General features: G+C 33.8%; 1 protein-coding gene and 1 long non-coding RNA gene across 2 annotated transcripts; one reads left to right on the top strand and one right to left on the bottom strand.

The window, feature by feature from the left end:
* Positions 1-3,847: 3,847 nt before the first annotated feature.
* On the bottom strand, positions 3,848-5,288 carry LOC142532072 (uncharacterized). Its single transcript, XR_012816474.1, has 3 exons — positions 5,156-5,288; positions 4,785-5,055; positions 3,848-4,041 (listed from the first exon to the last, which is right to left on the bottom strand). It is a non-coding gene; the product is annotated as an uncharacterized LOC142532072 (long non-coding RNA).
* Positions 5,289-8,624: 3,336 nt separating this feature from the next.
* Positions 8,625-12,676, top strand: LOC142532045 (putative F-box/FBD/LRR-repeat protein At1g78760). Its single transcript, XM_075638353.1, has 4 exons — positions 8,625-8,642; positions 8,691-10,141; positions 10,240-10,410; positions 12,208-12,676. The coding sequence occupies exons 2-4, from the start codon at positions 8,771-8,773 to the stop codon at positions 12,370-12,372; spliced, it is 1,707 nt and encodes a 568-aa protein (XP_075494468.1). The 5' UTR covers positions 8,625-8,642; positions 8,691-8,770; the 3' UTR covers positions 12,373-12,676.
* The last annotated feature ends 129 nt before the right edge of the window (positions 12,677-12,805 follow it).

Raw genomic sequence — 12,805 nt, 5'->3', positions numbered from 1 at the left:
AACCGCCTACCATGGACCTAGACGAGACCCTAATGGACCTACCTGACCCACACAATAAGCTCCATGCACGCTGATAACTGCTAAGAACTGATAATCCTCAAAATCTCCTACCTCGCCTAACCCATCTCATCTCGGCTAGATCGATCGTTCCGCCAACTCCAGCCTGGTTCGAGCCATTCCAGACCCCAATTCAAACCCATCAAGGTCTGGTCCAGGGTTGGAGAAGGCCCTTGAACAGCAAGAACCACGAGACACGATCGAGCCCCTTCCCCAAGCACAAACGCGATCATCCTCCTACACTCGGCCCTTCAACCAGCAGCCCCTGTCATGACCCTACACCTTAAAGCTGCTTATTGTCATCATGATCAGTCCCTAAACCAACAAGAAAACAGCAGCCCCTTGCACAGAATTGAAGAAACCGTGAGCAACACATAAAAATGCAATATTAAAGAGCAAAACCGAAGGATCTCTCATGCTCACGACTAGATCGAAAGATTTCATGTACACATGCATACACATCAGTAATATCAACATGAATGATGCAGAAACGAAGTAACAAGCGTGCCTTAGATGTTTGGAGAGCAAAACCGATGTGAAGGATTCAAGATGAAGTTTTGCAAGGACAAGTGTAGAACCGAGACACCCATATCTATTTAACGAAGGGAAAAAGAAACAATGATAGTTGGCTTGAAAAGGAAGTGTGCCTGTTGTTGAATTGTAAATTAAAAGATGTAGGGTTATTTAATTATTAATGTATCATTAACAATTAGATTAATTAGTTTTTATTTTAAATTAAAAGAGTTTAAGCCCAATAATCTTAAAAATAGGTCCATTAAATCCAAACACACTTCCGAAAAATATTTCGTGTTGAAAAGTTTTTGAAAATATTAGCCGAACCTTTAAAAAGTCCCTCGATTCGATAAAATTTACGTACCGTTAAAAATTAAAATTATGCGGGTAAAAATACCCAATAAATCCCAATCTTAGAAAAATACCTTTAAAACATCTTATATTAATTAATAAAAATTAATCGTGTAATAAAATAATTTTTCTGATAATTCCCCGACCTCCGTTCCTCGTTCGAGCGCGAAATGCAACTTAAAAAAAAAATCTAATGCATGAACTTATAAAATGTATGGAATACATTCTATCATGCGTGAATTATGTATAAAATGCATAAAAATAATTAAACACAAATTAATAAACATGCATTTTATGCTTTAAAAGAATTTAATAAAATACTAAAGAAATTTAATAATTTGCATGCATGTGGTTTACGAGACCCTTCAAATTTTCGGGACGTTACAAAATCCGTGATGAAATTAACTAAATTATGGGATCTTTAATTAAAGCATCACCAATGCGGCCCATGAACATCAAGAATGTGACCATCTTATCCGGACTGTCGATGTAGAGACATCTAGATGGAGGCATTTATATATAATGAGATTATGTAGGACTTTGACCGATTTAATTAGACATTTCATAATAAATTCCGTTGTTACTATGAAATTTAAATTAAATCATGAAAATGATCATATATGAATAAATTTGAATCCTGATGTGATTATAGACTCCTGTTCATTTCAATGTGATTCTTGATTTGCTTGTTTAAAGTTTGCAATTATGCATTCTCAATACTTGCATTTCAGATTTACATTTGAAATTAATGGTCGAGAATATGAATTCACAGACATGGAATCCATTACTTCTTGCGAGAAGCAGAAAGATAATTCTCTCATTTGTTAATTTTAGAACTGAGTGTGGGCCCAATTAATTTATAATTGAATTATAAATTGAACCACTCACTAGTGAATTAATGGTAAATGAGGACAATAAGTAATTGAAAAGGTAAACGAAAAATTTCTAGCTTCAGTTATGAATTGTCTATTGAGGATTAATTCATATGTAATGATTATATCAATGGACTACTCGTTTTGTAGAGTAAATATTTCATAATGAAGAAGAGTGCAATTTCATATTTTTAGTGGAGTAATTATGTAATTAATAAGTTGGGTAAATTATTTAAAGAGTTTAATTATTTATCTAATTTATTGGAGCTTCTAATTATGAGTCCATGGTCCTCAGTATGCTTTTCAAATTAATGACGGATAAGAAATACAATTTAGAAATCACACGAGATAATGAAAATTTGTTTCCATATCATCAAAGGCTTAGATATAAATATAATCAAATATGAGTTATTAATTATATTTAAATTATAATTATGAGATAATTATAAATTTAGTTATCGTGATAATATCATAAATGAATATACACGTTTTTCAAATACAATAGGCAATTGATTTTTTTTAAAAAAAAGTAGTCAAAATTGATCAACTTGTATATTATTATTATTTTAAAAAAATTGAATTAAACGTTGGAAAATTGTTTTCATTGTTTTAAAAATCAAGACAATCAATTGGCCTTATAAATGATTGAAACTTACGTAGAAAAACAGTTTTCTATAACAATCAATTTGCTACTGTTGAATCTCAATTATTTATATAGAACAATACATGCAATTCAAGGAATAAGAAAAATTGAAGAAAAACCATCTTGAGAAAATATTTTCGTTTGATGAAAATATTTTCGAGCATAATATATTCTCTAAGAAAAAAAAAATTGATTTCTAAGTTTGTATATTTCTGAGTGCCTATCGAAAAATAATTTTTATAACTGGAATCGTTCCGAAGACTCTATAAATTTCCAACAATAGAACCCAAAGTCGCATCCAAGATATCAACATGTTTAAAATGTCTCGATTTAAGAATTTGTGCCATAAAGGATGATGGATAACATGCTTCGCTAGGATGGCCCGATTAAACTCAATAAGACTCTGAAACCCACTCTCCCCCATATTTTTTTTGGTTTACGCATGTTTTTCCAGCTGGCCCAATGCAACTCTTCTCTTTTTGTATTTGAACTCTAACAAAATTTTGCACAAAGCTGCTCCAATTCACGACACAGAGAAACTCACAATTTGAAAATGACATAGCATAACTCGGTGCAGCTTGTAACACATATTTTTATAAGTGTTACTTTAACCTCAACCGAAAAAAATCTAGACGACCACCCATTAAATTTTTTAAGGCACCCGATCCCTCAAACCTCTAAACTGGATGCACATGGCAGTACAAATCAAGCCCTTTCTTGAATTGCATCCGGAGAAGCACTTGGGCTGAAAGTTAGAGCTGATTTATCATAATTCACCAATTGACCAGAAACCCGTTCATAGGATTGTAAACAATGTCAAATTTGAACACAATCATTCTCCAATGTTGGGAAAACAATAAAACTATCATCGGCAAAAAAGATGTGAAAAATTGATGTGCTAAGTGTTTAGGAAATTTTCACTCCTTTAAAACGCCTCTCAGCCTCAGTTTTATTGGAAAAAACCCAAAAGCCCTCGGGCACATATAACAAACAAGTAAGGAGATAGTTGATCACCTTGTCGTAGTCGTCGATGTGGTTTTAGAAAGCCATAAATTGATTGGTAAACACAGAATGAATAAGAGAATGAAGAGACACACATGACATGAGATTGACAAGGTTCATTGTGAAACCTAATTTAGTCATAATCATATTCCACTCGGCCACAGGCTTTGATCATATCTATCTTGAGGGCACCAAAACCATTAAGATTTTTTTTATGTTGTTCCGAATCCAATGCATTCACTCAAAACCTATGATAATGTTGTCCGTTATAACTCTCCCTAGCACGGAATCATTATATAGCTGGTTAATCACAATCGCCATAATCGGTCACAACCTATTAGTAGTCGCACGAGAGACAATCTTGTAGCAGATATTACATAAGCTTATGGACCTAAAATCTTTCGGAGACGAGGGATTCGACACTTTAGGGATTAAAGTAATAAGTATGTAATTCCATCCAGAAGGTTCATCCCTCCCATTCAACATTTCCAGAACAACGGAAGTAACCTCGTGTCCTACAATGGACCAATTTTTCTGGGAAAAAAATGATGTGTAACCATCATGATCAGAGGTGCATATCAAATAAAGCCTCGCGAATTTCAACTGCAGTAAAAAGAGCACAAAGCGAGTCATATTTCATGTTCCAACCAATTTAGTACGTGTTGAGAAATTACACCGAAGCGATAACGATCGTGAAAATAAAAAATATGCGGAATAAAATAATCAACAAAAACACAAGGATTTACGTGGTTCACCAAGATAGGCTACGTTTACGGAGCTATTGCAAATCTTTATTACAGGGAGAAAATATTACAAATGTATACAACACTCAACTCACAATCTCAACCCTGAGTACTACTGAGAAAATGTTTTCTCTAACTCACACAAGCATAACACTCAATTTTTTCTTCTCAGTTTGGATGCTTAGAAAGTTTGTTGGGATTGAATATCTAGCAAATGAGCTCTATATATAGCAAACTTTTCAAACTTTGCTAGTCATCATTTGGACGGTAGTGCAGACGTTCGTATTGGACGACAATGTGAACATAGGCACAATTTTTTTACCTACAATTTTGGTCAAAAAACACATGTCCAGATCTTAACAGTATGGACTCTGTTTCCAATGCATTTCTTCTTGGATCACCAGCTTTTCAATTTCATGATCTAAATTAGTAATCGTAGCGAAGTTATATTTGGCAAAATTCGAATGTAGCAATCCATTTAACTCTTTACACAAATTTCAATATTTTTTGAGGAAAATCCGAGAACCTAGATCATGTCCAAGATTTGAGTACTCCACTGAAATGTGAGAGCTTATTAGGGAGATCGTCATGGAACCCACATACCTTCCAATGATCAAGAAGCAAAAAGAATCTTCCTCCACCATCCACTTATGCTCAAAGGTAAATTGCTTAGGCCCTTTCCTAAACTGAACATCACAGAGAAGATATCTCATACTTTCTTGCCATCGTAAAGGATTTCGTTGAAATCCCCACCAACAAGCCATAGAGATGCTGAAATTCACCTAATCTGATAGAGGAGGTGGAGGAGTGTCCAAGAACGAGGTCTAAGGTGCGGCACCGAATTGCCATAAAATCCTTTGAACCTCCAAACACGCTGCTAAAGAGAAACAAGGCATCAATGTGACCTGTCGAATAGGTACTGATAGTAATATCCAAAGGATCAAACCACAAAATAGCCAAGCCATCTTTCCTACCTTCACAATTCGCATAAAGAGCCCTTTCAATTTAAGTTGATACTTCCATATTTGAAACTAGGTTTTATCTAATTTAGTTTCATATATAAACAACAAAGAAGGGTGTCTTTCGGCAATAAATTGTCGAAGCTCTCAGAAGGCCCGCGGGTTTCCAATCATTGTGATCGGCAGGACTGCGAGGGTTACTTGATGTTAATCGAAAAGTAACGCAGGTGGGTTCCTGTATTTATATAGATAAAAATTTGTGTGAGACGGTCTCACATGTCGTATTTTGTGATTATTTGGGGGGTATTTTGTTTTTTAATCTCGGTCAATTATTTAATTAAGAAAATGACCTCCTCATGTGTATTTCAAATACACATGAGGAAGTCATTTTCTTAAATAAATAGTTGACCGAGGTTATTTTGCAAATTTTCCCCTTATTTGGGTCATCCATGAAAAATATTAATTTTTATGCTAAAAATATTACTTTTTATTGTGAATATCCGTAGAGTTGACCCATGTCACAGATAAAGATTCGTGAGACCGTCTCACAAGAGACCTACCCAAAAATATTAAACTCTAAAGGTTTAAAATGTACATTTTATGTGAGAACCTGAAATTTCAGCAGTAGCAGCAGCTAGCAAATTTCAGCAGAAGCTAACAATTCCAGCAGCAACTTAGATTTCAGAATATGGTATTTTCCAGCAGATAGAATCCAGCAGCAGAAGAGTTCAGTAGCGAGAATCCAGCAGATAGCTATTGGTTCTGCTCAGGAGTTGTAACTGAAGCATTTAACATGGAATAAAGACTGTTAATGGCAGATTATGGTCATTAATTGGAAGGCTAATAGTCAAATTTTTTGCCTATAAATAGTACCATCAATCTCTGAAATTGATGTTACCAAAATCTTGAGTTATCACTTGAAATTAGAACTAAGAAAGTGCATTTTTCGAAGCGGCAAAATCCAGTAGCGAGACAAGCAGATTTCCAGACTTCAACCGAAATTCTTTAAGCAAATTACTGTAAGTGGGCTTATATATAAATATCTTGAAATCAGTTTGATAATTCTGTCTTAAAGTACCGTTTCTGTATGTTTAATTTCTGATATATGATTTTGAAGCACTGAAACTCCCTAGTGAACTAATGGTAGAAATATATATTCTGAACATTTCTGAATTCTGATTCTGATTCTGGCCTCACCCCTTAGAGGAGAGAACATATAGGGGACTGATATCAGTTTAGCCATGAAAATTCACTAACGTGCTCAGTGCTTACTAATTCTAATTTTTGTTCTGAAACCTGTGATTTCTGAATTCTGATTTCTGTTCTGAAAATACGAGTTTTCTGTATATTATTGTATTACTGGTTCTGTTGAAAACGATTTCGAAAACTAGGAGTTATTCCTGCCCCTGCTTACTGAGTGACAACCATATCACTCACCCACCAAACCCATCTCAGATAAAAGCGAGGAAGAAAAGTTAGAAAAAGAAGAGCAGATTCAATTCTGGGGCTGGTGAAGAAGACCGTTGTTTATCAGTTCTAGTTTATGTTTATTCCGCTGCATCTGTTAAGATACTGTTATATTTGGTTTTACATTTCCGCTGTAAAACATTAGTGACTTGAGTTGTATCAGACAATGAATTAATTCGTATTATGAATAAAAGACTTGTTTCTCAATTTTGTACTTCTGAGGCTTGTTGTTTTCGAATGTAAATTTGAGAGCAACGCCGGTGTCAACCAATCCCCGTCCCGGGGCGTGACATTTTATGATAATAATATTAAACTATAAAGGTTTCAAATATACATTTTATGATAATATATATATGACTAGGTCTCTTGTGAGACAGTCTCACGAATCTTTATCTCTGAGACGGGTCAACCCTACCGATATTCACAATAAAAAGTAATACTCTTAGCATAAAAAGTAATACTTTTCATGGATGCCTCAAATAAGATATATGTCTCACAAAATACGACCCGTGAGGCTGTCTCACACAAGTTTTTGCCAATATTTTTTATGTGTTGATTAAACCAATGAAACAAAAAAATTTTTTTTCATTATATCTAATTTTATGTTTTTTGACAACAAAAAATCATTTGTCCATAATTTTTTTCTAAAAATATCTTCGATTAAAATGCTTTAAAAATTAAAAATTTTGACAAAAAGTATCTGAATTTGATTAAATAATATTTTATTTATTATGATAAAGAGATTATAAGAACATTTTCACACAATTGGTAAATATAATTAAAACTGGAAGAAAATATGAGTTACAGGATTGTATATGAAAATTAGTGAATATATTTATTAGAAAAAAAAAAATTTATATACGTCTTTAACGGATATAAATTTTTAAAAACCTCTGTTTAAGGAAATTTCAAAATTGTGAAGAGTCTACATAAAATCTATATTCTATACTTTCTAAAATAATATTTTCTGATCAATTTACTAAATTAATAATTTTGCTAAAGTAATAAGATAATAATTTTTCGAAATACACTTATATAAATCTATGATATCCTCGATATCAAAATTAATAATTCTCCAAAATTATAAATATTAGAAAAATTTAATAAAATATGATTCTATTGCTATTTAATTTTTACTGTGTGATCAAATTGGGTGTCATTTATCTAAGTTCCAAAAGTGCTTATACTCATATTATAAAGTAAATTTTATTTGATTAATCAATCAATAAATATTATTTAATTATTTAAAAAAATGAAAATCTTGAATTATTTTACACATATATATATATGTATAATTAATATTTTTAATCTTAATTCAAAGGCAAAAACTTGTGTGAGACGGTCTCACTGGTCGTATTTTATGAGACGTATCTTTTATTTGGATCATCCATGAAAAAATATTACTTTTTATACTAAAAATATTATTTTTTATTGTTATTATCGGTAGGATTGACCCGTCTCACAGATAAAAATTCGTGAGACCGTCTCACAAGAGACCTACTCTAATTCAAGAAATACGATAAGACTTTAGTGAAATAGAGTGATTTTTAGACATGATTATGTTTGACAAACCTAAAAAATAATCTTTAAAATATTAAATTATCAATTTATCGATTAATTAATATTTTTTAAAATTAATAAAATTTAATCGTCTTGAAATTATTAATTTAATAAAGTTTTATTGTATCTATACGGTGTATAAAGCGAAAGATCCCACAGTATCTGAGACACCAAATGTTCAATTCAATAGAATTCAAATACAAAATTAAATAAAAATTGAATGGGCCCAATTGTCGGATAGGATCCGACCCAGTTGACCACGAATCTCGCTTCCGAAAGCAATTTACAGACTTGCTTCTCAAGAAACCCTATTTTCTCATGAGTTCCGTTTTCCTCCCCCAAATTCTATTCGGAAGATACGAGGCTTTTTTAACCTATTGGCGTTTTATTTTCTTTGTTTCTACCGAAATCTTAGTCGTTGAATCATTTATGTGAATCTCATGTTTTTATTCGTGATCTTTTTATTGCTTGTATGGTGGTATTGCAATGTTCTTTAGTTTTGTGTGAATGCTTTCGCATGAAGTGTTTTACTTCATAATAATTTTGAGTTCTTATTGACTAATTGTTGGACTGATTTTATAAGGAATAGAGTTTGATCGAACAATGTTTTGGAAGAGAATTGCTTTGCATCAGCTCCTCGAGGGAGATCATTCTACTAAGAAATCAAGAATTGTTGGTGCTAATTTGAAGTTAAAGCCCTCGAGAGGGAAGCGAAAATTAGATTGCAGCCGTGTTGAACCGAACAACGACAGAGCTGGGAAGAAACGGAGGATGAGTGAAAATAGTGGGACTAATGATAGACCTCGTGAAGTTGATCGGATTTCGGAGTTACCTGAACCCATTGTTCATCACATTTTCGCACACCTGCGTTGCCCGAAAGATGTGGTGCGTACGTGCATTTGGTCAAAGAAGTGGAAAAACATGTTCGATTCATACTTGACATTTGATTTTGATGAGAGGTGTTTTAGTGTACGAGGGGGAGAAAGGAAGCATAATAGGCTCAGATCTCGCCAAGTGCAGGAAAGGAAGTTCAAGAGTTATGTCGAGAAATCGATTGCAACAAGACTTGCACCTGCTACTTGCATAGATAAGTTCAGGCTGTATGTTAGTAATCTTAATTATCAATTGGAATTTAGTATGGAACGTTGGATACATCTTGCTGTGGAGAAAAATGTCAAGGTGCTTGAGATTCATGTAAATTCAGAGGAGAGCGGATATAGGTTACCTTGTGATGGGCTAGTTTCCAAGGCAATAACTTTCCTGAAGTTGTCAGGGTCAGTTATACCTTGTTTAAGTTCTCTACAGCTATGTAATTTGAGAGAACTATCGTTGAAAAGCGTTATTGGTATTGCACTTTTGATCAAGAAACTTGGACAAAGCTGCCCATTGCTAGAGGATTTGAGGCTGGTTTACTGCACTGGATTGTCCTCTTTGACTATTCCTTCACTTGCCAAGCTCCGGAGGGTGGAGGTGCATGAGTGTGCTGGCCTCATTCACATTGAAATCATGGCACCAAATCTTGAAACCTTTTGGTATCATGCAAAGAAGCATCAGTATTGCGATATCAACTTAAAAGGATGTGAGACTCTGAAGAATCTGACATTGAGGGACTGCAGAATGACAGATACTAAGTTTCAGAGTTATATGTCCAAGTGTCCATTGATTGAGAATTTGGTGCTCCAAGAATGTAGCAAAGTGAAAAGACTCACAATTTTGAGTGCAAAATTGAAGAGTTTAGCCTTATTGAAGTGCACGAAAATGCAGGAAGTTGATATTGATGCTCCAAATCTTTACTCCTTCCAGTTTAGCAGCCATCGAATGCCTTTTTCTTCCATGAATGTTTTGGGTCTGTGTGAAGTAAAGTTTTCCTTTGGTCATATCGTGAAATCACCACAGATTATTGATGAATGTAAAAAATTTTTTGGGAATATTAATCGATCTAAGGGTTTCAAATTAGTTGTACATACCAAACAGGTACCATAAGTTCTTGATTCATAGTCAATGCCAAAGTTCTCTTATAACGTCTGTCTATCTTAATAATTTGCATCTTTCCTTTCTATTGCTTTGTCTAGATTATGCAGATTTATGAAGATCTGAAAGAAGCTGATCTAGTTCAAAACAGCTTTAGCAAGCTAGATTTGACTCTATCATCATCAACTGTGGTGAAAATTGTTGACAAGTGGTTATTGGAATCGCATGGAAGGAGTCTTACTCTAATATCTCCTGGCAGTGAATTGGTGAAAGTAAGATAGATTTTGTCCGTATATTTAAGTTTGCGATGAAATTTTTTGAAGCTAATTAGGGGCAAAGTATTGTTAGCTTTCTGTTTTTAACTTTAATTAAACACCTAATCGAAGAAATGTTTATGACTGAAGCTTAATACTTGCAACATGTTATACACAGCTGCTCAATGTAAATGATGTATGTGTAAATAATTCGCTCTGGATTTCGAAATCTTATAAGCATTACGTCGTAAAATATCTAATAATAGTTATATCTCGTGGGTGGATTCAGGCTTCAGTAAGATGGAGCAACTCTTTAAATCTGAAAAAGATAATTTTAACAATATCGCGAAAGCTGCATAGTAGATTGAATATTTTTTCTTCCCATTTTAGACAACTACCTTATCCACTCTCTTCGAAGTAGTGCCGATGAATATATAGCGGTCCCTATGGTGAGTGCACTTGAACATCCGAATAAGTTGATTATCTTGTGTTCAACCAATGTTGTAAATGGCGGGAGGTGGTGGCGGGGCAGTTGGTGACCGCCTAGGCGGCCGACCGCCTCGGCCGCGCGGTCGGCCACCTAGGCGGTTGAATTTTTTAAGTAATTTTTTATAGATAATCATGCAATATAATCACAAATAGTCATCATTTTTTATATAAAATATGCAATTAAATAATGTTTAAACACAAAGAAGTTACATACAATATAATATAATATATATAATGTGCAATTAATAAAGATTTATCATCATATTAATGCTATTATGCTAACAAAGTAATATAATTACTTTTACCAAAAAACTAAGTTTAAATTTCAAAGTTTCAATCAATTATCCATCGTTAGAACAAGTAGTCTCTCAATCTTTTTTTGTCCTCATCGGATGCTTTAGGACATGCTTCAACTTGTCCTATAATGCCCGCAATATGATGATTCATCCTATAAACTCCTCCTTTAATAGATCTCTTACACAACTTGCATTTGATCCAATCCATTTTCTCTTTATTATACAACACCCCATATTCCCAAACAATATCAATAGACTTTAGCTTAAATTCCAAGTCCAGTTGTTTATCTTTTTCCGCCATTAATCTTAAACAATAAATCAATAATAAAATAATAAATTAATAATAGGAAAAAAAAATTGATTTCTTGAAATCACAAAATATGAAATATTATAAAAAAGTATGATAAATAATAAATATGCAATGTCTAACCTAAATATTCTGGCGGCGGTGGCGGACAATGGGTGGCAGACTGTGTGTGGTGGTTGAAACTTGAGAGTGAAAACCAAAAATAAAATAAAGAAAGTGAGGTATGTTAGGGTTTTGATATTTAAAATTAGTTGACTTTAACTAGGTTTTTAAAATTGTTGACTAAAATTTTAAAATTGTTGACTAGATTATTAAAATTGTTGATTACAACTTCAAAATCTTGGCCGCCTCGCCCACCACCTCCTCAACGCCGTATAGCTTGGGCCGCCTAAAACACCCGCCTCATGCATAGGCGGTGCGATCGAGGCGGTGCCTGGCCGCCTCGACCGTCATTTAGAACAATGTGTTCAACAGATTTCCTTTATACTTCTGTTTATCTAGATTTAGATTGTTCAGCACTCCTGAGGTTGGTGGTCACAAGGTGAATAGGTTCTTTTAAATGAAAAGGTAAATTCGGTTTTTTTACTTTTGACCCGACAAATAAATCATCCCCTCGACATCTAAAGCCTCACATATCCCTCTTTTGAACTTTCAACTTTTGCTTTACTATGTGCTCTCTCCTTTTCTTTTCGTCATACTAAATTTAATTCAAATTAAATGCAGTTAATTCGCATGATGATCGTGAATCGAGAAGATGATCCATACTGCTGCAGTTTCTACTCGAAAAAATGTTGGCGACACTACCTGGCAAATGTTCAAATGGTGGTCTCAAAGTCTGCAAGAAAGACATTTTATTTCTTCAAATGGAAAGGACCTAGAAGCATGTGAATTGCATGAAAGCTGAAATTTTAAACTTTTTAAAAAATTCTCGAGTTCTTGTCAATTAGGTAACCAATCAACTCAAGTAGTATGCCTGCTTCTTTCGACACCATGGTAGTATAGCTGAACGCCAAACGATGCATGACTTTTTGAGAGGGTACAGTACCATTTAATTATGAAATTTTATGCAGAATTCATATACATTCATGTGGGTGCCATGTATGTTCCACATGATCAACTTCTTATCTTGTAGCAATTAGCATAGAATGTCACTTGTTATAGTGCAAAGGTATTAATGTGATTACGGCTGCACACGATCGAGCTCAGTCGAGTTCAATTATCGTACTACTGAAGCTCAACTCGATTAAAATTTTGTAGGCCCGACTTGAACTTGATCAAGTATTCAATTTCATTTTCGAGTTCGACAGTTTAATGGCACCTT

This window comes from Primulina tabacum, chromosome 17, assembly GCF_025594145.1.
Source record: "Primulina tabacum isolate GXHZ01 chromosome 17, ASM2559414v2, whole genome shotgun sequence".
NCBI classification, from domain to species: Eukaryota; Viridiplantae; Streptophyta; class Magnoliopsida; order Lamiales; family Gesneriaceae; genus Primulina; species Primulina tabacum.
This window is presented reverse-complemented; position numbering and strand designations above follow the sequence as displayed.

Excerpts from the sequence above, each read along its gene's own strand:
- LOC142532045 (XM_075638353.1), top strand. The coding sequence starts at position 8,771 with ATGTTTTGGAAGAGAATTGCTTTGCATCAGCTCCTCGAGGGAGATCAT. Across the intron at positions 10,142-10,239 it reads TAGTTGTACATACCAAACAG|ATTATGCAGATTTATGAAGA; the intron begins GTACCATAAGTT and ends TGCTTTGTCTAG. Across the intron at positions 10,411-12,207 it reads CTGGCAGTGAATTGGTGAAA|TTAATTCGCATGATGATCGT; the intron begins GTAAGATAGATT and ends AATTAAATGCAG.